The sequence below is a fragment of the Topomyia yanbarensis genome, chromosome 2, assembly GCF_030247195.1.
Source record: "Topomyia yanbarensis strain Yona2022 chromosome 2, ASM3024719v1, whole genome shotgun sequence".
Classification (NCBI taxonomy): Eukaryota; Metazoa; Arthropoda; class Insecta; order Diptera; family Culicidae; genus Topomyia; species Topomyia yanbarensis.
In genome coordinates, this window is record NC_080671.1 from 317,641,019 (window position 1) to 317,667,045 (window position 26,027).

The window sequence follows — 26,027 nt, forward strand, 5'->3', positions numbered from 1 at the left end:
TGGATTCCAAATCAAATGCAACAACCGATTCCGACTCAGAATCGGTTGTTGCATTTGATTTGGAATCCACAATGACTCCATTCAGGATTCCGAATCAAATTCCGAATGGTTTGACCGGGACGCAGCAGCAAGCTATACTCACAAGACACTTCTGTTCGCAGTAACTTTGGGTTGGTGTGGAGGTCCGCAACAACCCAGGTGTGTGGTACAGGCTGAGGTACTCAGACAGTGTAACGTATGCTGAACATAAACTGGCAAATCTGTACGCGAGCAGTCATCCAGGAGTGCGAACTCAACAAGCTCATCGTTGAAACCGCTACACAGTGATCACCTCCCAAACAAAAGTCGGACAAAACCTCAAAAGTGGCCCGAATTTGATGAAAACTTCACAGCATTTTTAAGTTAAGTTAAAAATCGTCCGTTTGCTTTCTCACCTCGTAGTAGTTGCTAGGCTCTGTCAGCTCGAAGCAATATATTCCATGACTGCCGCCCGGCATCATTTCAATGATGTACAGGCGCTCCAGTTTTATGCATACAATGATCACAGAAAAAACAAAACGCTCTCTCTCTCTCTTTCAGAGCTAAATAAAAGAATTTCAGGGCGATGGGGTGGTTGGGTGCCCCACTATGTTATGGATCCTCATTCAGCGAATTGTGTATGGTACAAATAACCCAATCGACAGATGTTGGCGCAAATTTAGCGAGATTTGTTGTGTTCGATTTGACGTGTCCAAAAATAAATATAAGCCATTAATATGAAACATTTAAGTTCAAATACGTCTGTACGGTAATTACCGAAGATTTAGAGAATAAAAGAATAAAAATATTCTACATCAAAAAAAGATATATTAAATGCAACTTTCCGAAAAAAATCAATTTATTCGTTACAAAATACAATTAATTCTATTGTGTAACAATGGTAGTATAAATTCTTATGACCATAAAATAAATTAAGAAACAATGAAAGCAAACTGCTTTCACGATAATGCACTTTAAGTACGGATAAAAATACCCTTATTGTTTATTTAATCATCAAGCTCTTCAATGGTCGCCTCCTGCTGATGCTGCTGGAAAACATCTGGTTCAAGAGCATCCTTGTTCTCCTCAATCAGTCGATATTCTTCAGCTATTTTGAGGCACTTCTCTGCCATTTCAATCGCTTTGGCACGTTTCTCATCATTGAGTTGAGTAGCACCATACAACATTCGCAACAGCTCAGTATCAAAAATTCTCTCAGCCAGTGTTTTGTTTGATTTCACCACATTGTAAATTATGACCATTCCACGGTACTGAACTTCTGGACTTGGGTTCGCTACTAGCGTTTGGAAGATCTCCAACCAGGATGCAGGAGAGAACATTTTTTCGCAGCATTTCTCACTGACTGCCGTGAGATAAGCCAGCGCTCCTGATGCTGCCATCGCAGTTTCCTCGTCTTCCTCTTGCGTTAAAAGAGCGAGTAATTTCACACGATCGTTTTCTTTCTCATGTGATGCTACAACATCCGGGGATTGAACCAAGTTGCAAATGACCTGAGTGGAGGCACGCCGGAGCAGTGTGTGATCTTCTCCCAAATAGGATTCGATCTTACTGAGTCCATATTCCTTCAATATACGCTGTCGTGTGGATTCATTCATTGCCGCCAAATTGCAAAGGGCCATTAGAGCCTCAAAGTTCTCCAGCGATGAATAATCCGGATGAAGTTGATTCATTAAAGGTCTTATGACTTCCAAGTTTCTTTGGCCTGGGAATGCTACTTCTGGATTGATGGTAATTCCGATACGTGAAAGAGCCTGTGCAGCATGTCTTTTTCCATTGTCGGTGCCCTTTAGAGATAGCGGAAGCAACACTTTAGCACCACCCTGCTGTACAACTTTACCCCGCACCTCTTGTTCTCCACAAAGTGCATTAAAAACTCGGGCAATCATTTCCTTGCTATTGTCACTCTCTGTCTTACAAAGTGCAACCAACCCAGCCGTTACTCCTTCATTGGCTAGAACAATTATTCGGCCGCTTACGAAATCGGCATCATCCAGCTCATGTTCTTCTGGAATATGGTGCTTTGCGAATGCGGCCAACTGTTTTAGCTCAGGAAGGATCTCTTGTTTTTCGTAAGCATTCACCAAATTGACCAACGTTGTAACCACACCATAAATAGCTGACTGATCTCCAGTTTTAGCTAGCTCTATCAATCCTTGAATTGCAGCCCGATCCTCCACCATTTTTTCCTTCACATCGGCATCGAGCGTTAAGTATGCCAAACCTTCAACTGCAAATTTACGGATATCTTTATCCTTGCCGGGCTTGACCAGAAACTTACGGCAGGCCTCGGCCAGTTTTTTAGTTGAACCATCAGCAAACGGGCGAATAGAAGCATCCAAACCACCAGAGCTACCTAACTTGCATAGACCAACCAATGCACGGACCCGAATTTCTTCGTTTTTAGAAGAATACAGCTTCTTCAAAATTTCCGCCCCGGATTGAACAAGTCCCTTGGCTTTATCCTTCTTAGAGGCTGCAGCAATGATGCACTCACAAGCGACCTGTAAATAAATGTTTAAGTTTAAACTAGTGATAATAAAACGACAAAGAAAAATATACCTTTTGCTCTAATAGATTATCCGACTGCGCCATAACCAAAATCATCTGCATAATTCCCTCTCTTGAAACCATTGTATTACCCACATCCAGGGGGCCCAACAGCAGGGAAGTAATTGCAACCGTTACCCGTACCTTCGATTCATGGTCTGGAGTCAGCAGTTTGTCCTTAACGAAATCCGAAATTTGTTCTGTGAACACTTCACGGGCGGCATCGTAGTACATATTTTCATAGATGCGAGCCAAACAGACCGATGCAATAGTTCTCGACGAAGGAGTGATGTTCATCGCACTCTCATACTTGTACTCTTCAAGCTCGGAACAGACCTCCATCAATCGCAGCAGACCCTTCATGTCGACCAGTTTATCTGCCCAGTCAATAGTTTTATAGTGCACATTTCTAATCAACAGCTCCATGATGGCATCCCGAGCCATTCCCGTTATTGTACGTTCGGTCACGGAATAAACCAGACAGGTAAGAAGTGTGTCTATTAGTTTCTGGTTGGCTTCTACCAATTCCTTGATAGGTTTCGTGTCCTCTTTGTTTTCCATACCCGTCAGCGAATTGAGAACGGTCTGCATGCAATGCTGCGAAGCTGATACGCGATCTTCGATGTTACTGTCCAAAATTTGCAAAAACCATGGAATTCCCAGCTCCTTGATAACCGTTTTCGTACGATCCTGGCTTTTTGAGCATACCTCATCAATTGCACGGATAGCGTTCACAACGATGCTGTTATTCTTTTCCACTTTCAACAGTTTCCCGATACGTGTGATCAAACCTTCCTTCAGCATCACTTCGGCTCCAGCAGATTCACGAGCCAGCACTACTATATTGTTCATCGCTTGTTCCCGTTTATCAGTGGCCGCAGTTAAATCGAACGCAATCTGAAACATCTGAGCTACCTTGTTAGATGTTTGAGCCCTCGAGCGAGCTCGTTCCTGTACAATCTCATGCATCCTTTCCAAGTGCGGCTTAATGGTTTTGTTGTTAGGATCATGCGTGTGAACCGTGCGAAGGTCTTTATATGCTTCTTCGTACCTTTCCAATGCTTCATAGGCTTGATATCTGCGGAACAGAGCTTTCGGGTCGTTCGGACAACCATTCAATGATTTGCTGCAATCATCCAGGGCCTTTTCGAAATTACCTTGCTTCAGATAAGCTGCGGCACGGTTCTTGTAGTATACGGGTAGATCTTTGTGCTTTTCACCCATCTTAATCGCTTTGGTATACCACAACACTGCAGATTCCCAGAAACCATTTTTAAATTCCTCGTTACCTCGTTCCTTGCAAACGTTTGGATCGTCCTGCTGATTTGACATCGTTTCACTGACCATTTTTATAAGAAAACTTTAACTATGTTGCTTGTGATGAATTTGTTTCAAATGATAAACTAACCAACTGGAGGGAGGTTACAATTGCTTTTATAGTACCTCTTGAACGGAATGAATAATTGCGAAACCAGAGCTAAACTTCTCGTCGATTCTAGTTGGTTCGTTCTGAGTTACTTAAAGAAAAACGTGCGACTTGCTGCTGCCACTGTTGAAATGAAAGAAAGTAAAATCGTGAAAACTCGGGATATTTTTAGAATCTCAATCACCAAAATGAACACTCGATTGGGTGTATGTGAGTAAACTATTTTGACAAAATCTTTCTAGTACAAAACATAATTAAATAGATGAAAATGCAAAAATATTGTATGTTTTGTTTACGAAATATTTTAATAAACAAAATAAAAATGACTTAATTGTGATGAAGTTACGTACCTCTTGCAATGTGGATGTTAAAAAATGAAACTAGTCCGCACTAATCGTTTAATTTATTTCTGTATAAACACACGCAAACGAAGCAATTTCTTGCGGTCTGTTGATTTGAGTAGATTCTTTTTTATTAAGCAGGTGCATTCACCGAATTCCCGTTCACCGTAAGCAATCGAAGTATTCAGCTAGGATAGGATCCGCCAGCTGGCTTCTTCTTATATTTTACTAATCCCTGTTGAAAACGACATACCCCCACTCGACCAATGTTGCCAAAATATTTGTTTTGTTTCGGTCGTATATTTGTTCTGATTAAAATATTCTATATTATGTACCAATTTCATGGAAAAATCAAAGATTTAGTCTTTATATCCGCATTTAAACGATCATAACGATTTTTTCCATCGGAATACAGCAAAACAAAATAATATATATTCGTTGTTGGACATTACGAAAAATACCTTCACGCCTCTTCATTTTTGTAAGTTGCTTTCTGAGTCAAGCAACCTCTGTCACAAGAATAATTTTCTCTGTTCGGATTTATTTTAAATATTCTAAAACTACTTTTCTGCAAGGTTTAATTTTTGTTTTGGAGGAATGTATAGGTTTTTACATGTGATTGTTTCGGAGAAAACAGCAGTAGAAAATACACTCTCCTATTTACACCGATGATCGATTCAGTTGAAAACTGTACAATTCAACTGTATCGATAATACCAAAGGAAGAACAAGAAGCGACTTCCGGGATAACTTTCTCCCTGTTTGCTCAGTACTTCCAATTTACTCGGTACTGGAACAAAGACAATTTTTACATGATGTTCAAAATATTTTCATACTTACGCTACACAGCCTGTTGATTTCGAAAAGAGGCATTTCCGCATTACTCCGCACACAGAACAGAATCCACGATAACCGCGCTACCGGATCTCTCGGGAATTTCAGTTCTGGATAATATGTTTGATTTCGTCTGCCAAATAATGCCTGCACTTCATAATTACAGACGGATGTTATAGAAAGAAAGCGGTATCTCGAGAAAACAAAAAAATCAACACGGTTAACAATCGTCGTTTTATGTTTGATATCACAATATGACAACACTTCCAAGCAGCCCTTTGGTACTTTTAGTTTCCAAGCCGAAGGTTTGCCTATGTCACTTTCGTCCAATCACGAGCTGGTTCAGAATTGGTTCAAAAACAGAAGACAGAGCTGGCGGATCCTATCCTAGGTATTCAGAGGTCCCGGTGTTGATTTTTTGTGTTCTTTCTACTGTCATCCATGACCAGGGTGGCCAGATAGAATTCCTTAGTATCGGTAGGGTCACTAAAAGTTTATCGGTAGTTATCGGTAGGCCGGGTTATTGTCCCAAAAAACGTAGTATTGACATAGAATTCTCGACAAACATATGATTACGGCCTAAAATCCAACTGTCAAAATCCACTTTGAATGGAAATTCCGGACAAACCGTTACAGGCCAAACACAGATGTTGATAACAAACGAAAGAGAAAAGTTTTCTCTTTCATAAACTGTTGTGAACTGTGTTCGACTAGTAACGGTTGGTCTGGAATTTCCATTCAAAGTGGATTTTGACAGTTGGCTTTTAGGCCGTAATCATATGTTTGTCGAGAATTGTAAAATACTGACAATACAGATCTCTGCCCAAATCCAACCCAAAAAATGAATGTTGAGTAGGATGTGTCCAAAATCAATAAAAATCGGTAGTTTTCGGTAGGAATAACAAAATATCGGTAGTTTTGCCATGGTCGTCTGAGAATCGGTAGGGAAGACGAAAATCGGTAGGATTATCGATAAATCGGTAGGTCTGGCCACCCTGTCCATGACAGATTAAGGCCAAGATGAAGAGAAAGAAAGGTGGGAACATTTGAATTTAAAACTTTTGAGCAGGGATGCCATATGTGAAGACATGACATTGTCTTCATTTTGAAGACATTTGAAAGGCTGCACACTTAAAATCCATTACCTACCAGTAGGTAATTTTAATTTGCTGTCCTTATTTCACTGCCGGAAAACAAGCGAGAGGGAATGATTTTTTTACTCAAAATTAATGGGATGAAGTTTAGTCGGCTTTGGGAAATATCTCATTATTTTTGGGTAAATTTGGACTCCCTCTCTTTCGTTTTTCGTTGAAGGAAGTAGGATGTACAGATTTAAAATTACCTACTGCTAGGTAATGCAAGTTTGCTGTGTGTGAAGACGGGTTTTTCATTTAGAAGACAAATTTGTTTCGGTTGTCTGACCGATTTCTGGCAGAATTCTACCTCAAAATCTAAAACCGATTCAAAATCCTGGTCGGTGAAGACAAATGAAGACATTTTTTCATGAAATGTTTGACATTTGAAAAATATGCCTGGTATCCCTGCTTTTGAGTGTATTATCACAGAAAAACAGCCATAACACTCTAAATTTCACCATCGCTTACATATCAAATTACAAATATGTTAGTGTGCAGAAACCACGCAGAACGCTGTGGCGCCACTGTTCAATAATTGATATCCGCCCGTAGTAGTCTATTATAAAAAAATATTATAAAAGAAAATATTCCGACACGAGATTGTCAAAACAAAGGTTAGTGAAAAATGCGAGAAGTAACGAAGCAAAAGTTTTGAATAAGTAATGGTATATGCTCTACTGCCTGATACCTTATTTATATAATGCCTAGTATTTCAGGGTACCATTTTGTGTTATTCGTACCGTTGGTTGTGGCATTTTTCCGTTATTAATAACGTCCGTGTGTCCCTCAAATTATGTGTTCCACCTGTTAGACATTGAGCAAAGCTATTCGGAAGCGTTTACGACCACAACGTCGTAGTTATGTTTGATCAGCCCAGCTTTTAATTGATACTTTTTAATACAATGTTCTTTAGCAAAGCACACCCTCCGACAATATAAATGAATTGTTCGTTGGTATTAGATGGAAGCGGATGCGTACTCGAGTATTGATACACTAAGAATCTACAGAAAACGTCAACACATTTGATATTGGAAAAGGTTCAGCTGAGAGTACTGACTAAATTATTCCTTTATCTATTGTCATAATAATTTCATTTTCATAACTGAAACTGATTTCAGAGCAGCATCGATAGATTCGCAAGGTGAAGTTTGTTGAACCTTTACGGCCGATTTCTTCACTTATCTGAAAACTAGTTTTCAGTCAAAACCGGTTTTCGTGTGGTTTTCGTGAAAACCGGTTTTGGAAAAAAATGAAAACTATTTACATTCACCAAGTTTTCGATTGTAGTCGCAGGTTTCGCGAATTCCAAATCCGGTTTTAATGAAAACCAGTTTTAGCGTACAAAACGGTTTTGAAAGCTGTGAACATACTCCAATCTTATGATTTTGACATTAATCAAACCTCAGGCCAAAACATTTCCAGTCTGCTTGTATTTTCGGTAATATCGGTCTGCTAATTTATTTGTTTTCGGTTCAAGGAAGGCAAAGTACGTATATTTTTATCTCTTTTAATTCAATATAAATCAACTGTATTTTTATACACAGGTAATGGTAAAACGCAAACTTGAGATAGATGGTGGTGATAGCAAACCACAAAGGAAGCAATCGACTCCATGGACTCAAGACGAGACCGAAACTTTGTGCGACTTAATTTTAAAGCATGGAACTGGTGCAATTTTAAATAAAAGGACAAATGCGGGTACTAAGGAACAAAGAGAACACGAGTGGAAAACTATTGAAGCGGACTTTCAGGCTATAACAAGCGTAAAAATGTACTATTTTAGCTAGGCGATATGTTCTAATTATTTTTGTTTTCTTTTCTAGAACAAACGTAACATGCAAACATTGAAAGCCCGATTCAAGCGAGTTATGTATGAGTTGCGCATGTATTCGGCATGAACTCGGCGAAACAACCCGGATAGAATTTTACAATAGCATTTACCCTACAAACAATCATAAAATAATAAATATTATAGTTATTACTGTTTCAACATTGTTCGATGCCAAGTTCTCACAGTAGATTTACAATAAAATTTCATGTAACAATAAATTTCACTGTTCAGCAAAAAACTGATACAGTGCATTCACATTAAATTTTACTGTTTTCGAGAAAAAAATGTATGTAGAAAAACTGATTTTTTTAATGTTAAGATACATAACCACCCCCCTTTTTCACTGTAAAAGTCTATTTTACATTGAAATTTATTATAAAAACGTTAAAGTTTATTGTTTTTGTATTGTAGCATAACACTAAAACTTACTGTAAATTATTGTAAAAATACTGTACTGTCACAGTGAAAATCAAGGTTTTGTTACTGTACATTTCTATTCGGGAACACCCAAACGGGCGGTGGTTTGCCTACACCGATGCCAAAAGAGCTACACATTGAAATGACTGGTTCACTGATGTCTTTGCATAGCCATTACGGCTCAGCATATTTTAATGGCTTGATGTCATATGATTATGATAGCACTGATAATGTGGACAGATCGCGACAAACAAAATTAAACGAAAACGCTTCATAAGCAAGGGAGAACAGCGATACTTCTCAGCGAGCTTCACCGAGGTCAACACCGTACATAGATGGGTTGAATTGGTTGCCGATGGAAGCGGTTAGTGTGGAACTCGGTATAAACTTAACGGACGATGTCTCGTTTAATAATACGATGGCGGCAACAGCAGACAATTTATTGGGTTCTACAACTGACACAAATATTTCCATCACAACTGCTGCTAATGTATCTGATTCCGCTGATACGGATATGGCAGCTGTTACAGCTATCGCCACAACGAAACTAATCAATGACACATGAAATCCACCAAGTAGTCATCGAAAATCTCAGCACTATTCTAGGACTGGCGAGTAAAGACGCCGACCCCGCAATTGCACTGAAGCTAACAATTTACAAACTACAACATTACAAATACAGCAAGAGGAATTGGTTAGACGCCGTCGACAGTTTCTCGAGGATGTAATCAAACAACACGAAGAGATGCAATCCATTCATAGAGCAGCGATACAAAAAGGTTATGCTACTCGCTTATCGATTTGGCAAAATGAGAGTGAATTGCGAATTGCTGACATTCGCCATGCAAAACAACAACAAGACATATTGTTCGAGAAGAAAAAAGTTTTGGAACTCGGCAATTGCTGCTTTGCCAATGCAACTAGCAACAACACTGCCATCATTATCAGTCGTAGCAGTAGAAAATAATGCCAGAATCCCTGAAGTTTGTACAGAAACAGTTGCAATGTGTAGCGTTTCAACGGAAGACAGTATCAATAATCACGACTATGGATTCGAAGAAATGAGAAATTTGATCGAATACGATGATTTGAATGATATGGATTATTCGCCGGCGCCGGTTGTCATCCCGTCCGATAACGAGATCGATTGTGAGTTCCTGCTCGGAGTTTAGAGTGTATATTATAAAGGTGTGAATCGATAGTATACTTTTAATTTGCATCTACTTCCAGTTCTGTTTCTATTTTCATTTCCCCTTCTACTTTTATTGACGAGAGTAAAATCATTTAAACGCAAACAAATTAGTTTTCATCTCGATATGAAGCAACGAGCTCGTCCCTTGCCGTTCGCCTGCGATATAGCACTTCGTTTATAGGTGGAATTGTATCAGAATTTTCCTGCAGTACCCCGATATCAGTCGTATCGAATTGCGGATCATGAGAATCTATGGAAATATTATGTAGTATAGCTGCAGCAACAATAATTTTTTGCGCGGTTTCCACACGTACCCGCATCCCGTAGGCAAACACTGGAAAGCGCCTTTTAATTAATCCATATTGGCGTTCAACAACATTTCCGGTACTGATAATATCGGTTTGATAGCGTTGCATCCCACGATCATGCACTATTTGTGGATTATTCTCAGTGTATGGCGTAGCCAGGAAAAATGTGCTAGCGTAACCGAAATCACCAATTAAAATATATCGACCGAAATCTCCAGCTTCGAATCGATTATGGATTTGTGATTGACGAAAAATGATTTGATCGTGCGTTGATCCTGGCCATCGTGCAACAATGTTCGATACTTTCAGGTTTGCCGATGAGATGGTTTGTACATTTAGCGAAAAGTAACCTTTGCGGTTGCGAAAAACCTCACTCTGCAAAAAGAATTTGTGCATTCTCACAAAATACAACGGAGAAATAATTTACCATTCGACCACCTGGAGATTGTATTTTTATATGCGTGCAGTCAATGGCTCCAACCGTGCAAGCAGTGTTGGGAAATTATCAAAAAATCAAAAATCGGTAACGCATAAAATTACTAGTGATTCTCTTACTCGATATTGATTATCAGCAAAATCACGGATGAGTTTAGCAATACAATGAAAATGTGACATCCATTACGCCTTCTTCGATCTCATCATCGTGATAAGTTTTTCTTTCACACGAACTCATAAAATCATCTAAAGAAAAATCAATCTCACCAATTATCAATGATGTATGATATTGATTATTTTATTATGCGCATAAACTGCTATATCAGTTTCGTCTGCCATTTGGCAGTAGCTGCGATTAAACAACTAGAGCTGAATATAACGGGAGATGCGGGAAGGTAATTAGGGCCCAACACATTTGTTTAGGGGGGAAATGTTCTCGTATGCAGCGAACCAAATAAAAATATTAATTTAACGTTATAGTACAAATAGTACATGTCCCCATACTATTTAACATGTTTGAGTGTTAGGATTTTAGTTGACCAACAGCCCAACAGGGCTTACATCGTGATCACCGAAGTCGCCAAAACACTAGAAACCCGGAAACTTCACACGGTTTCTTTGCTTTAGGGAGTTTGAGTGAGTGTAACATCGACTACACCAGTGTAGTGCATTGTCAAAAACGAAAATGCCATTAGTTGTGTCTTCTACTAATAGAGCCTACAAAATATGATGAGAGAGTTTAGCCAGAGACAGATCATCCAACGCTGAGAAAAATTGTTCACGATCTTTTAATAAAATTTCTTCTACTCAAATGTGTAGCAATCACGTGATGATTTTATTTTGGTTACCGTTGTGTGAACAGTAATGGATGACAACGGCCACATAAAATTGAAAACGAGAATACTAGATCAACATCGTTCTCTGTATATCAAGTTATAAGGATTGTGATGTCAGGTGGTAATAATGAAAACGATTATCGTCGATGATTTTTTTGCGACGGTGATCATTGATTTTTACTTTTTTGATTATGATTATGACAACACTGCGTGCAAGGTAAACCAGCAATTGAATGGAACGCGGTTGCTTCTGCTTGACGTTCTCCGTTAGTTTCCGGCATTTTTACATACGTCGTCAAATACTCCAATAATGCCATACATACTTTAGGTAGAACGCGACAAATTGTGGCTGGTGAAACGCGAGCTATATCTGCAACAACAATTTGCATGCTTCCTGATGCCATAAATCTCAATAAAATAAGCAATTGCACTTCAGGAGTTATGTATCTGGAGCTGCATAAATTAGAAAAAAAACATTTTAAAATACAATAAAATGCAATTGAAGAAATTAAACATTACCGTGGTTGCGGATGTTGCAAAGCCGGTGCGATCAAATTCAACACAGAAATAAGGTTTGTTTAGTCATGCGAAAACGACAGTAAAATTCAAAATCGTCCCTATTATTAATTTAACTTGAAGGCGTATTCTATAAGGTCGTCGTACATTAAACTCATTGTCAACATCCTCATCTCTAAAGATCCAATCCATATCAATAATATGACGATGAAAAAGCTCTGGAAACAACACCCAATTGATTACAGATTGCATCCTTCTTCCACTCAGAATACAAAGTTTGCTATCAATGGCAGAATCTATGTAACAAATATTTTGTGAAGAAATAAAATTAACCCGAAAACCAGTTTTCTGCGCGCGAAACCCTCGAATTAATGGGTTTCGTTAAAACCTAGTTTTCGGCGGAAACCCATTTCCAAAAATCAGTTTTCAGTTCGAAAACCAGTGTAAAGAAAGGTATATTTTGAAAACCAACCATTCGAAAACCGGTTTTCGCTGAAAACTGGTTTTCACGCAAGTGAAGAAATTGGCCGTTAACCTTGTCTGCTGCTTATCCTCGGCTTATGTCCCCTAATTATCTGCAGGATTTAAAGGCAACCAATATTAATATTCATTTCAATATATGTCCTACAATACCTACATCTTGCAAACAATAACTCAAAGAATTGTCAAATCAAATACCAAATATTTGTATTTGGTCAAATCTCGTTAGCGTCATATTTCACATCAAGCTTACGAAGTACATTCTCGACTTTTGAATTTTGATCCAAGATATCGAAAGGCAGATTCATAGCACAAATATGAAAATTTAAGGACACTTGGCATATTGTTGTTACTGTAATACAAAAGATCCCCATTAGAGGATAAGTTATGAGTACTTATATCCATTCATGGGGAGCTCCTACTTAGCAGGAAGAAGATGGTAGAACTAGAATCACTTAAAACCAACTCGCTATTGTATTCAAAACTTGTACCTATCCTCTCAGTTGAACGAAAAACTTATTATTCTTCGATGAGATAATCAAAAAAGTTGAGCAGGAACGCCAGTAGATAGCGCTGATGGTGTTTAGTAGTGAACATTAGAATGTGAGCGATGAAAATTACGAATAATTCTTCGAAGAGTTATGTCTGTTTGTCTGTGGTATTATAACAAAGAGAATGGAATAGCCAAAAATATCTTATTGAGAAGACTAATCGTGCAATGTAAATAAATAGGCGATTTGCGGCAAAATCAAAATTAGTCATGCGACACATATGATCCAGCTCATGAACTGGTAAAGTGGTACAGTTTGCTTTTTTCACCCGCAAGTGAGTCGTAGCTTACAACTCGGAAAAAGCTTACCACTGCCAAAATATGAATGAAACGAGTAAGAAATTTAGTTTTATTTGAGGTTATTCTGAAATTACAGCCATTTGCAACTACAGTCGTGATTCGCTTGTTGGACATTTTTTAACTGGACCGTTTTTAGTTGGACCTCCGCTAGTTGAACCATTGACCAACTAAAAAGCATCTGAATGTCAAAATCATATGTCAAATTTACTTTGACAATCAATCTGACAATTATTAGAGATGTGAATAGATGCAATTACACTACTAACGTCTCCTTTGGAGAGTTTTTGTCATCTGTCAGTCGATTTAAATACTGGTCGCTGGACACATTATGAAGAATTTGGAGAAGTCTTGTCATATTTTTTGTTCTGTGACTTTCATTTTCAACGCTCTCGATTAATTGAAAGAAATTAATCGATTTGCTCGATTTTACCGAAAGCTTGTAATCGATTATTGATTTTTCGATTATTTTAGAAATTAATCGATTATTCGCGTTAATCGAGTAAAAAAGACATCACTAGAGATAAGCATTGTACATCGAGGGGAGCGATAGAACCGGATAGTTCTGATTAAAACAAAAAAAATGAAAGAAGCGAATTAAATCACAATCTCTCCCTTTTTACCCTATCGAACCGAAATCGTATCGTTCAAAATCGATTTTTCATTTAATGACCTAATTAATATTTCCATTGCAGAATTTACAAAGTAATATCTGGCATCTCTGAGATCGACGAATGTAAACAAAGATAATTGAGTTTTTTGCGACCGGTCTCACGAACACTAATGAAGTTTCCTGGTTGAAAACAATCCCATTTACTTTTGCCGTCTTTGTTTATTATTTTCCACCAGCTTGTGATGTAGTATTTGTGTCATGTGATGTGTACGTACATGAGCCGTAGAAAAGTCTATTCGGAAGCAGAGATGCCAGATTTGCAGACAAGTCTGCAAATTCGCAGACTTTTAATTTAAGCTGCAGATTTTTTCGATGACTCAGATATTTGCAGATTTTCTAGTTTTGTTTCAGATATTTGCAGATTTTTGAATATAAAGGCTGACATTTTTTGTTCTTCCCACACGGTTAAATAAAACAACCTGCAGAATAAGTTATTTTAACTTACTTTTGAGTTGTGCGTCGCTTTCGCACTTATTAGTGTTGTCAAAAACAGAACGAGAGATTCGACTCAGTCGAGGTCTTCCGTGGAGGAAGGTACTTTTGAGTTGTTTGGGGTATACCCAAAATTAGGTAAATTCAACTTAAATATGAGTATAAAAAACCTATCAATGAGTTGTAATTTTTGCCGTGGTTAAATGGAAACTACCTTCAACACGGTTTACCTAATTTTAAGTTCCCCCACGATACCACGAGATTGAGTCAAAGGAACTCAATTTTAGGTAGTTTTTCGTTTCCGTGCAGACTTTTAAAATTATTATTGCAGACATTTGAAAAAAGTACCTGGCATCTCTGTTCGGAAGTGTCAAACTGGGACGAATGTTTCGTTTTCGTTTCGGAGCAGAGACAGCCCGTGCCATGTGTTTGCATTTTGTTTGAACTGTACAATAATCTAAAGTTTCGCTAACATCATTTTTACCTTTCAATGGCGCGTCGCCCAGAACATTTAGCTCCGCCGGAAATTGTAAGTTTGATAGGCCTGCTTTGATACATTACAAATAGATCTTCCATAGTTTTACAGTGAAGATGAAGCTCGAAAATATACAAACAACAGTCGAATCATCGACATCCAAGTCCAGATGTGTGAGCGAGCCATCGAGCTGTTAGCTCTACCAGAAGATGATACACACCTGATTCTGGATATTGGCTGCGGTTCTGGATTGTCCGGAAGCGTACTGGAAGATCAAGGGAACGTTTGGATTGGGATCGACATTGCCAAAGCCATGTTGGATGTTGCTGTGGAACGCGAGGTTGATGGTGATTTGGTTTTGGGTGACATGGGGCAGGGTATGCCGTTCAAAGCTGGAACGTTCGATGGTGCGGTATCAATATCGGCACTTCAGTGGCTTTGCAACGCTGATAAGAAGTCTCATGTTCCGCAGAAACGACTCCATCAATTTTTCAGTACCCTTTTTGCGTGCTTGGTAAGTTGGTTCGTGAGAGAGACGGGCAAGTTGTAATTTACGACATTCTTTGCAGACTCGCAATGCTCGGGCGGTGTTCCAGTTTTACCCAGAAAACTCGGATCAAATAACGCTGGTGACAACACAGGCAACGAAAGCTGGATTCTATGGTGGTCTCGTGGTTGATTATCCCAATTCGACAAAAGCAAAGAAATACTATCTAGTGCTTATGACAGGCGGAATTACCAAGTTGCCAGCTGCGTTGGGCACCGAAGAAAATTCGAATCAGATACCCTATAGTCGAAAACGAGAATTGGCAAAAAATGCACGAGGGAAGCCGCTGAAAAAATCTCGAGATTGGATACTGCAAAAGAAGGAACGTCGAAGGCAGCAGGGTAATGAAACTCGAAGTGACTCAAAATATACAGCACGAAAACGCAGCGGACGGTTCTGAGTTTTTGTCAATTTTTCGATAATAATTTGTTTCGCCAAGTTAATAATTTTAGTTATCCGAAAGTCATTTTCGGCTGAAAGCTCATCCAGTGAACTGCTGATTGATGGTGTATTAAATTTAAAACAGATTCACATTTTCTAATATAAATTAAAAATTTGCCTATTCACACGGTTTTCTTAACAGCACCGTCTATATACACATTAATTTCTCTCGCGATCAACAATAGAACAGGATTTAATCTTTCACTGGTGTTTTTGCCATTGCTTTCGGTGTATCATGCGAACGTTCTTGCATGAATATCAAGACGTACACCAACGCGACCGCTATAACCCCGTACGCCACATAGGCTTGAATTACGTGCGCATCTAGAATAGCGTCTCGTTCTTCCTTGGCTTTATACTTCTGTTGAGCAGCTTGTCTTCGTGCGAAGTTTTGCCCATAGTGGTTACGGGACCACTCATCAAAATTATATATCGGAGTAGCACCCGAAGCAGACGGAACGTGCGTTCGTGTCATGCGTTTTTTGTAGAAACGCGTTTGGGGGTCGTCCTCTTCTGGTTCCTTAGAAACTGGGGGATGTTGAGCGTAGTGCCTTCCAGCTGTATGTAGTATTCCTTTATCGTACAATTTTCTCAGTCGATAATTGCCAAGAACTTCGTAAGCTTCGGAGATGGCGTGGAACTTTTCAGCCGCTGTGTCGCTGCCCTTGTTTCGGTCCGGGTGATAAAGTTTCGACAGCTTGTAGTATGCTTGTTTGATGTCAGTCTGCGTGGCTCCTGGAGCGATGCCAAGAGCATCATAGTGGGAACGCTTCAGCATTGCATATAAACATATACATCGTTGTGTTCTCGAGTGGGATATGACTTTACCCAGGATATTTACATTTAGGTTGGTAGAACCCAGCATCGTACGAATGGCATCGGCAGACTTGATTACAGCCATCCTGCAAAAAAAATGTTAGATGTGAAATTATAGAAGATAAAAGGTTGAGACTTACCAGAAAAAACAGCTTCTATTATCGAAAAAATCCAAACAAACTCTTATGTCATGTTTACATAATTTGACAGCTGACTAAGTCTTCTTTGTTGTCTTTCTTATAAGGATTCTACTAAAGAGATCGAATTTATATTCGACGAAAGTCGGCAAGATCCGAATGGCTGGATGTTGCTGGCTCGAATCAAAACTTGTCGAAAGTAAACAAAGTTTATTTATGGCGATTTCGCTTGAACCTGAAACTGAGTCAGGTTCTAACCCCAACCGCTGTCAGTTATTTTGACAGCAGTTGGGGTTAGGAACTGACTCAGTTTCGCCTCAAACGAAAACCACATTAATATCGTCAACCTGGCACCCAGGTGGTGAAATCGTTAGAATTCAACGGGGTGCTGGAGCGTTGCCAGAAGGTTTTTATTTCCAGATTAAATTTTACTAAACTTCCCAATTTAACTCAGCCGAAATGCTGGCTGGTTCTAATTCGTATTCCGACTCCGGTGACACAACTGATTCTAACTAGAATGTTGAAGGGGTACCCCGAATAGAAATGTACAGTAACAAAACCTTGATTTTCACTGTGACAGTGCAGTATTTTTACAATAATTTACAGTAAGTTTTAGTGTTATGCTACAATACAAAAACAATAAACTTTAACGTTTTTATAGTAAATTTCAATGTAAAATAGACTTTTACAGTGAAAAAGGGAGGTGGTTATGTATCTTAACATTAAAAAAATCAGTTTTTCTCCATACATTTTTTTCTCGAAAACAGTAAAATTTAATGTGAATGCACTGTATCAGTTTTTTGCTGAACAGTGAAATTTATTGTTACATGAAATTTTATTGTAAATCTACTGTGAGTACTTGGCATCGAACAATGTTGAAACAGTAATAACTATAATATTTATTATTTTATGATTGTTTGTAGGGTAAATGCTATTGTAAAATTCTATCCGGGACCATTTCGATGCGGCTTAGCCGCATAACCGAGGCCTAGGAACCGAAGCGGCGCAAAGCCACCGACCCGCCGTCGGAAGCAAGCGAACCTGTGATCCACTCGTTGGCCCGGCTTCCTCAAACATAAGGGCTATCCCTAGTTTAAGTCCGACTGAGCGGTAGCGAAGTCAAACAGCACACGCAAAAGCGATGTGGCGTAGCCACATTGGGTGGTGGACACAAAATAAAATTGGCAACGCTAGCAAAATGTAAACACAAATCAACACTCCGTATCGTTCCGCCGAACGATCTTTCGCCGCAGAGGGGGGTGCTGGGTCTAGTTAGAAGCGTCCTGCGGTACAAGCCACTTCTAATTCTAGACTAAGTATAGTTTGTGGCACCTGCGTTACAAATACCACACGCTATAGCTTAATAAGCCGGGAATTCCTCGTCCAGTTAGTATCGTTCTGCGTAACAATCCAATACTAATTCTGGTCGTAAGACAATTTGCTTCCCCGCTTGCGTTACAAACAAGGAAGTAATTTGACTTTGGATTTAACAAGGTGGAAAAACCAACGAAGAACTCCAGGGTCTGGACACGAAGTAAAGGATTTTCGACTGAGTGAAGTGGTACTTTCGACTGCTCGATTTCAACTTGATTTTATTATACAATTTTTTGGTTTATATACCTACTTTCCTAAAGCTAGCTATTTACAAATAATCGATTTTTGAATCGATTTTATTTGGATTTGTTTTGGTACAGAATGTTAACAATGAATATTGTTGTCAACTCTGCACAAATGTTTTATTATCCAAGCCACCGCGCGAAGTCAAATATCGATATAATTATCGTCTTCGAATGCGCTGTGACCGGCAGTGGCACCGAAAATGCCGATGAAGCATATATGACCCTTGCGTGAGCGCGCATTGACTCATCGTTGGGCGCACTTGAATGTAATTTGATTTTCCTTCTGCCTCTTTAGGTCAGAACGAACTGTTCTATGTTGCGGTGGTTTGTTTTGATTCTGCCGAACGGTTTTTTTTGTGCTCGCTGCGAACAGCTGTTTGTGATTTTGCGTCGGCGACATATTGCCCCCCGTAAGTCTATCCCATAGACCTTACGAAAAACTAGCCGACGCGCCGATGGTCATCTTGCTTGTCGAGATTTTCGATGCCTATCTGATTATAAAGGTTCATATAATATTTACTTTTGTTACCTACTAATGATTTATGTTTTTGGAGCCTAGTTTAATATTTGATAAATGATAACGTTCCTATCTTTTAAGTTATTTTTAATATTTGTTTAAGTTATTAATGCACTTGCTTTAAATTTGTGTAACACTATTTGCAGCTGTTGTTCGTGGAATTATTCTCGGTGGTCGTCTTGGAAGTGGAGTTGGTCTGCTCGATGTTCTAATGGTGTAACGTCGACTGCCTTTCTTATAGTAAAGGGCGCTGATTATCGTGGCCACAACAAGTACTGATGATACCGCTGCTACTATGACCGGAACATGATGATTTATCGCCTTTGTTTCAGGATCGTTGTGATAGGATGAATGGGTTGCAGCTATCGGATCAAGTTCTGTTGTTTCCCAAGTGTCTTCTGACGCATTGAAATTGTCGTTTTTCCATTGAGGTATTTGATCGTGGCGTTTGAAGTATATTTTTTGTTGCTTTGAAGTTCCGCCAATGCTAGCGTACGTTACGCTGTGCTTGGTTCGTATTTCACAACCAGGATCTAATTTTACAACCGCTATGTTGTATGAGGTGAAATTCAATTCCTTATTGCAGAGTATCGTGATTGTATTTGGATCTTTTGCGTAGTATAGTAGTGTGTTTGGTTGTGATAATATGATTACTTCCGCGTAATCGGTGGGCAGGTTATCGAAAGTTGTAATATTGCAGTTTCTTACGGGACGCTTGTGAAATATTGCTGCTGGCACGCATGACATTTCCATCTGTATTGTTGGCTTGAAGCAGAGGAAGTGTGTTTCGTTTAGTTTCCTTGCCTCATTAGAGGGATAGAAATACTGGTTGTGCTGATTGATGGCGATTCTTGGTTGATCAACATGAATTTTTGTTCTGTTTTCAAAGTCTGGTATAGCTATAACCTTGAAATTTTCGAATGATTCTCTTAGTATCACAATAGATCTCATCGTGATGTGATACGAATCATTCTTTATTTTGAGTTTATAATGGGTTGCAAACTCATCCTCGGGTATGTAGTGATTTGCAGGAAGTCGCAGGTTCGCTTGTTGGATGAATTCATTTCTTTCTTCTATGGTGACGGGTATACGTTTCAATTTTCTGTGACGTGTGAGAATACTCTCGATCAGTTGTTTAGCCACCATTATTGTGTCCATCAGATGGTTGGCTAGAGTTTCTGCATAGTTCATCGCGAACTGTTTGTTCAAAAGTTTGATTCCATCTAATGCGTGGTGAATCCGTTGTTCAAATTGATTGTTTTGTTGCAGGGTTCTTTCCCTTAGCTGATTCATGCTATGTGTGACGTCATGAATTTTTTGTTCTTCGTTCATTCGGATAGCCTCGATTTGCTCTGTCAGATCATCGCCTCCGAATAGTATGTCTTTAAGGAATCCAAAAATTCCCTTTCCTCTTTTTACTCGAGCTGGTTCCAAAATTTCCTGCTTCGCGGCGTAACACTGTTGTTCAATCGAGGTAGCCAAGTCGATGAGTGTTGGATTTTTTATTTTCTGCTTTAGTCCATTTATAGCGTCTTCGATGTTTCTGTGTATCGTGTCAATGAGTTTTACATCGTCGGTGGGAGATATGTTTGTAGTAATTTGTGTGTCCCAAATTCCGGTTTGTATTAAATAGGTAGCTTCGTGATCGAATAAAAGTCCCGCATTTGGTACGGGTTTGATGGTCATACTAGACGTTGTATTTAAAGATAGTACTGCTGCTGTAGTGACGAGCATTTTTGCCCACATGTTTGGCCTAGCTCGAATAGTTTTCTTTTTCGGTTTGGTTGGATGAGCGGCTTTGTGCTTTTCTGCTAGTTGTGTTACTAGCTCTATGTCGATTTTTTGTCGCTTACCCCAATCTGTCATATTTGCCTTTGCATTTGAGCTACTATTTTGCGGGAAGACGTCTTTTCGTTTTGGTGATATTTCCTGTATGTGACCGGTGAATACCGTATCTGCCTTTACGTCTAATTTGGCCAATTTTACAGTTGGCCTAACTAATTTAGAGTTTTCAGTGCGAACGACCGCAGACCTTGTTTGGCCATCCTGCGCCTTCCTTACTTCGGTTATAATTCCTTTATGAAACTTCCCTTTCCGTTGTTCGTCTGGAAAAACAACGACATCATCAGGCTGGAGTGGTTCTGTGTTCTGTTTCCATTTTTCTCGTTTGTTCAGTTTAGGAAGGTATTCTGTACTCCACCGATCCCAAAATTTAGTAGTTGCCATTTGAGCCTTTTTCCAGTGTTCTCTTGTTGCCTCGGCTCGCGACGTGTCGTCGAGTGAAGGATACGTTCCTCCTGCGCATCCAATCAAAAAATGATTTGGTGTCAGGGGTTCATCATCGTTGGAGCTTAATGGTATATGTGTTAACGGGCGACTGTTCAGGAGATGCTCTATCTCGATTAGAGCATTCCTAAGTACGCTCTCCTTGGGTTTTGATACTGGCCATAACTTTTCATTTAGTAATTTTTTAACCTCTTGTATCATACGTTCCCATGCTCCTCCAAAGTGTGGAGCTGATGGTGGAATAAAATTCCATTTTATTCCTTCGATCGCTGTTCTGATTTCTAATTCCTTCATCTGATTACTTGCGCCAACCATATTGGTGCCGTTATCGCTGTACATTTCACAGACCTTGCCGCGCCTGTTTTGTAAGTTTTTTATGCAGATGAGAAGCGCGTCTGTACTTAAGTCGTCTGCTAGTTCCAGGTGTATAGCTCGAGTAGCCATACAGGTGAAGAGTGCACCCCAGCGTTTTTCACATCTTCTTCCTACAGTAACTTCCATTGGTCCAAAGAAGTCTATACCGGTGTGTGTAAATGGTTTTAAATTTGGAGTGGTGCGGCAGCTTGGCAATGTGCCCATTTTTGGAGGGTGAGGGCTTGCCTTCTTGTTTCTGCAGAGTTGACATCTTGCATTCACTCTTTTTACTGCCGCCCTAATCTTGATTATCCAGAAATGCTGTCGTATTTGAGCTATAACTGCTTCTGTTTCACGGTGTAGAAATTTCTCGTGGTATTGTTTTATGATCAAATTCGTTATATGTCCCTTGTTTGGTAATAGTACTGGAGTCATGTTTTGTATTCGTCCGCTGATTCGGATGAGACGGTTTTCATCTAATGCAAGCTCGTGATCTGCTACAGAGCTGTTCTGGTAAATACCTTCGCCGTTGATCAGAGCCACTAGCTCGGATGGAAAAGCTTCTTGCTGTGCTTGTTGTAACAATAGGATTTCTGCTCGCTTATAATGATCAGAAGTAATTGTCTCATCATATCTGGAGTTTGATACTTTCGTCCTCAATTTTTCTATGTATTTGAGCCAGTAACAAACTGCCTTCTTTAGTCGTCCCCAATCCGAGCACCAAGTTGTGTGCATAATAATGTTCGCAGGTTGTATTTCTTGAACGCTGCAAACCCTTTTTTCTTCTGAAGTTTCAATGACTGCACCTTTCTCCTTTGGCCATGATTCCACTTTTGTATTTAGGTACGTCGCTCCTGTATACCATATAGATTCCGTAGGTTGGATGTTCCGTGTTGCTTCGTCTGCCGGATTCATTCCTGATGGTACCCACCTCCATTGGGAGATCGTTGTGTCGTCGAGTATTTCGCTTACTCGGTTGGCTACAAATGTTTTATACCTGCGATGGTCACTTCGTATCCAGGAGAGTACAGTGGTGCTATCTGTCCACATGGTTACGTTTGTAATATTCAATCGAAGTTCCTTTAAAACGGTTGTTTTCAATCGTGTGCCTAACACCGCGGCTTGAAGTTCTAGCCTTGGAATTGACATGGCTTTATTTGGTGCAACTCTCGTTTTTGCTGCTATTAGGCTTACGCCGTATCCGTGTAAGGTTTCTGCTCGTATATATGCTGCCGCGGCAAACGCTGATTCTGATGCATCAACAAAGATATGCAATTCCAATGATTTTGCGTCCGGTATGTTGGGAGAGAAACACCTAGAAATTCTCAGATGTGATATTGTGGATAGTCTATTTGTCCAAATCGTCCAATCTTCCATTAATTTCGTAGATATTTTCTCATCCCAGTCTATACCTTCTTTCCAGGCTTGTTGCATTAGTAATTTACCTCCAATCGTAATATGCGCTATTAATCCAAGAGGGTCGAAGATCCTGGCAATTGTTGAGAGGACTTCTCTTTTGGTCGGTATGGCGTTGGACTTGAAGTCTGCTATTCTATACCCAATTGTGTCTTGGGTCGTGTCCCAGTATACTCCGAGGACTTTCTCTGATGTTGCAGTTTTTTCAATAAATTCCTTTTGGGTGGATTGTCTCGCGACGTTGCGTTCAGGTAGGACGTCCAGCATGTCGGCATCGTTTGAAATGATGTTTCTTAGTGTGAAGTGTGCAGCTTCATGAATTTTTATAACTCCGAACGTAACTGCACTGGCTTCCTCCGCTGTCGAGAAACTGTCCAGATAATCGTCAACATAGTGTTGTTTTATAATGGCGTTGGCTGCCACCGGATCGCAATCTCGGTAGTTCTCTGCGTTTGCATTCTTTACTGCTTGGGCACATGCAGGTGAGCAGGTTGCTCCAAACGTCATTACCTGCATTACGTAGTGTCCCATGGTATTTGAAGCCTTACCGTCCCTCCATAAGAATCGTTGAGCCTCCTGGTCCTCTTTGCGTATTTTAATTTGTGAGAACATCTCTTGGATGTCTCCTGCTACTGCGTACTTTCCTTCTCGGAATCTCAGTAAAATTCCAAAGAGCGATGTCAAGTTATCGGGACCAGAGAGTAATTCAGTGTTGAGCGATAATCCTTGTACCTTGGCAGCTGCGTCAAATACAAGTCGCGGTTTTAAAGGTGTTTTATTAGGATTTACGACAGCGAAATGAGGCAAATAGTATGTTTTATCGGTTGTTAGTGTTATCTCGTTTGCTGTTAATTTTCGTGCGTATCCCTTTTCAACGTATTCCTTAATTTTGTCCGTGTACCATTGGGCAAACTCAGGGTTTTTCCTCATCTTAGTCTCAGTGTATTCTAACCTCTTTAATGCTCCCTTGAAGCTTTCTGATTTTGGCATTATGGGCCTGGCTTGTTTCCATAAAAGGCCAATTTCGTATTGACTCCCGTCATACTTCATTGTTTCTTTTATCAATTTTTCAGCTCGTCTATCCTCCTCGCTCTGTTGGTTAGTGGTGCTAACCTTAACGCCAAACTCTTCCGTTGAGAAGTATTTCCTCATTTCTTCTCGTAGTGAGTCTTGCTCCTCTACTACACAGGAATATATTTCTCCTTGATGTCGGGAGTTGGTCCTTCCGTAAATGACCCATCCTATTGGTGTTTTAGCGGCAACTGGACCGACTTTGCTTGCTCTCTGTTTTGTTGCTGTTAATAGTCGGGGATGATCAAGTCCAATAAGTAATGTCGGCTCAGCATTCTCGTATCCTTGAATAGGAAGGTTTTTAAGATGGTTGTAGTTTTCATGAAGATCCTTGTAGTCAAGCGTCTGTCGTGGTAAGGATAATTTTTTTACTGTACGTACACTTTCCATTTGGTATCGAATTTTGTTGTCGCCTGATATTTTGAAACATACGCTTTGGCTTTCGTTATCTTCGTGTACGGAGTCATTTGTCCATTTTATGCATAATGGTGATACTGGCCCTTGCAAACCTAAATCTTTGGCCAAGTCGTCGAGAATTAGACTGTTCGATGAGCCGTGATCCAAAAATGCGAAGGTTTCTAATTGTCTTCCTTGCGCATAAAGTGTAACCGGCAGTATTTGGTAGTAGACCTTATTTCTTTTGGTAGCGTGTATGTTAGTGCGTACAGCTTCATCTTCTTGTTCCTTCGAGGTGGACGATGTTGGAGCTTGCGCATCTATTTCTTTCACTTCCTTCTTATCTTGGTTCTTCTTGTTGTCTTTTGAATGTCCTGAAGGTTCCTTGATTTTTTGTTTTGTTTCCTCCTTTTGGGAGGCTCTTTTTTCATCATTTGTTTTTGGTCTGACGTGAAGAAATGTGTGATGATGTGCTGTACATCCTTCTGTTCTGCAGTTTGGCCTCATTTGACAGTTTCTAAAGGAGTGTCCTTGGCGTAAACAGTTAAAGCACATGCGTTTCTCTAGTGCCAGTTCTCGTCTTTTTTCCACACTCATCTTTTTAAAGACCGGGCATGCTACTATCCAGTGTTGTTGACTACAACAGGAACATTTGGCTTGGGATCTGGATGTTGTTTCAGCGTGCATATTGACTCTTGATTGGCGCTCATTTTTCGGGTTTTCCTTCTCAGATTGACACACCTTTTGTGCAATAAGAAGTGTTGCCCTTTGCTGTTGCGGTTTCAAAAACTCGTGTAATTCCTTTAGTGTGAGTTTTTGCCGTGGTCGTCCTTCTTGCGGAATCATTGCTTCTGCTTCCTTGTCCGCCCATTGTTCTCTTAAGTTCAGTGGTAAGCGGCAAACAAGTTCAGCCATCTGCAACGGATTAGTTAAATAATCCTCGCACTGTATCATGGACATGTTGGACACCAAATTTCCGAGAGTCACTACGAAGTCCACCATGCTTTGAGGGTATTCCATGCGTGGGTTCCGTAACTTTGCCAAATCCTTCCATAGTTCGTTGTATATAGCCAACGGTTGTCCGTAAATACTATCCAGAGTTTCTACTACATGTTTCTCGTTTCCTGGATCCATCAGCAAGGCACTTACGTGTACCTTTGCTGCCTTGCCTAGACTTGCCATAAGTCTGTTTATATTGTCGGTATCGCTGAATTGACCTTCTCGTTTGCTTTGTTCGTAAAGCCGTTTGAAATTTGGCCAATCCTTGTAATTTCCGTTGAAAACTGGGAGGGGTGTTGCTGTTTGCCTCCTCAGTAAGTTTGTAATTTCATCCGGCAATTTGATTGTCGGAGCCATTTGTTGTCCCGCTTCGGGGTCCATTTTTACTTGGTGCATTTTGGTTGCCATCTCAATCATGGCTTTTTGAAATGCCTCATCACGCAATTTTTGGCTTTCCATTTGTGCCTCAAATTGGCGTCTTAGCAACTCTACAGTGTCTGCTGGTCCGCGTTCCTTGGACACACTCCTGGTAGTCTTCTTCTTTTGATCCTCCAGCTCCTTTCTTAGTTGCTGGAGCTCCATTATTTCCTCTTTGCACTTTGGGCAGTGCCAGAGGTCCTTACTGGAGGGTCTTTTCTCAAGTTTGGTGCAGGTCATGTGGAAC

The 26,027-nt window shown here is 39.9% G+C and overlaps 3 protein-coding genes and 1 long non-coding RNA gene across 4 annotated transcripts; 2 read left to right on the top strand and 2 right to left on the bottom strand.

Annotated features, from left to right (window-relative positions):
- Positions 1 to 898: 898 nt before the first annotated feature.
- LOC131683696 (protein unc-45 homolog B) lies at positions 899 to 4,558 on the bottom strand. The gene is made up of 3 exons (XM_058965919.1): positions 4,363 to 4,558; positions 2,599 to 4,135; positions 899 to 2,540 (listed from the first exon to the last, which is right to left on the bottom strand). The coding sequence occupies exons 2-3, from the start codon at positions 3,931 to 3,933 to the stop codon at positions 1,026 to 1,028; spliced, it is 2,850 nt and encodes a 949-aa protein (XP_058821902.1). The 5' UTR covers positions 3,934 to 4,135; positions 4,363 to 4,558; the 3' UTR covers positions 899 to 1,025.
- A 3,139-nt stretch (positions 4,559 to 7,697) lies between these two features.
- LOC131681053 (uncharacterized) lies at positions 7,698 to 8,479 on the top strand. The gene is made up of 3 exons (XR_009303873.1): positions 7,698 to 7,808; positions 7,867 to 8,085; positions 8,146 to 8,479. It is a non-coding gene; the product is annotated as an uncharacterized LOC131681053 (long non-coding RNA).
- A 6,176-nt stretch (positions 8,480 to 14,655) lies between these two features.
- On the top strand, positions 14,656 to 15,749 carry LOC131683697 (probable 18S rRNA (guanine-N(7))-methyltransferase). The gene is made up of 3 exons (XM_058965920.1): positions 14,656 to 14,818; positions 14,868 to 15,278; positions 15,334 to 15,749. Exons 1-3 carry the CDS (start codon positions 14,780 to 14,782, stop codon positions 15,709 to 15,711), a joined length of 828 nt encoding a protein of 275 aa, XP_058821903.1. The 5' UTR covers positions 14,656 to 14,779; the 3' UTR covers positions 15,712 to 15,749.
- Positions 15,750 to 15,777: 28 nt separating this feature from the next.
- On the bottom strand, positions 15,778 to 16,773 carry LOC131683698 (dnaJ homolog subfamily C member 30, mitochondrial). The gene is made up of 2 exons (XM_058965921.1): positions 16,709 to 16,773; positions 15,778 to 16,654 (listed from the first exon to the last, which is right to left on the bottom strand). Exon 2 carries the CDS (start codon positions 16,651 to 16,653, stop codon positions 15,946 to 15,948), a length of 708 nt encoding a protein of 235 aa, XP_058821904.1. The 5' UTR covers position 16,654; positions 16,709 to 16,773; the 3' UTR covers positions 15,778 to 15,945.
- Between the last annotated feature and the right edge of the window lie 9,254 nt (positions 16,774 to 26,027).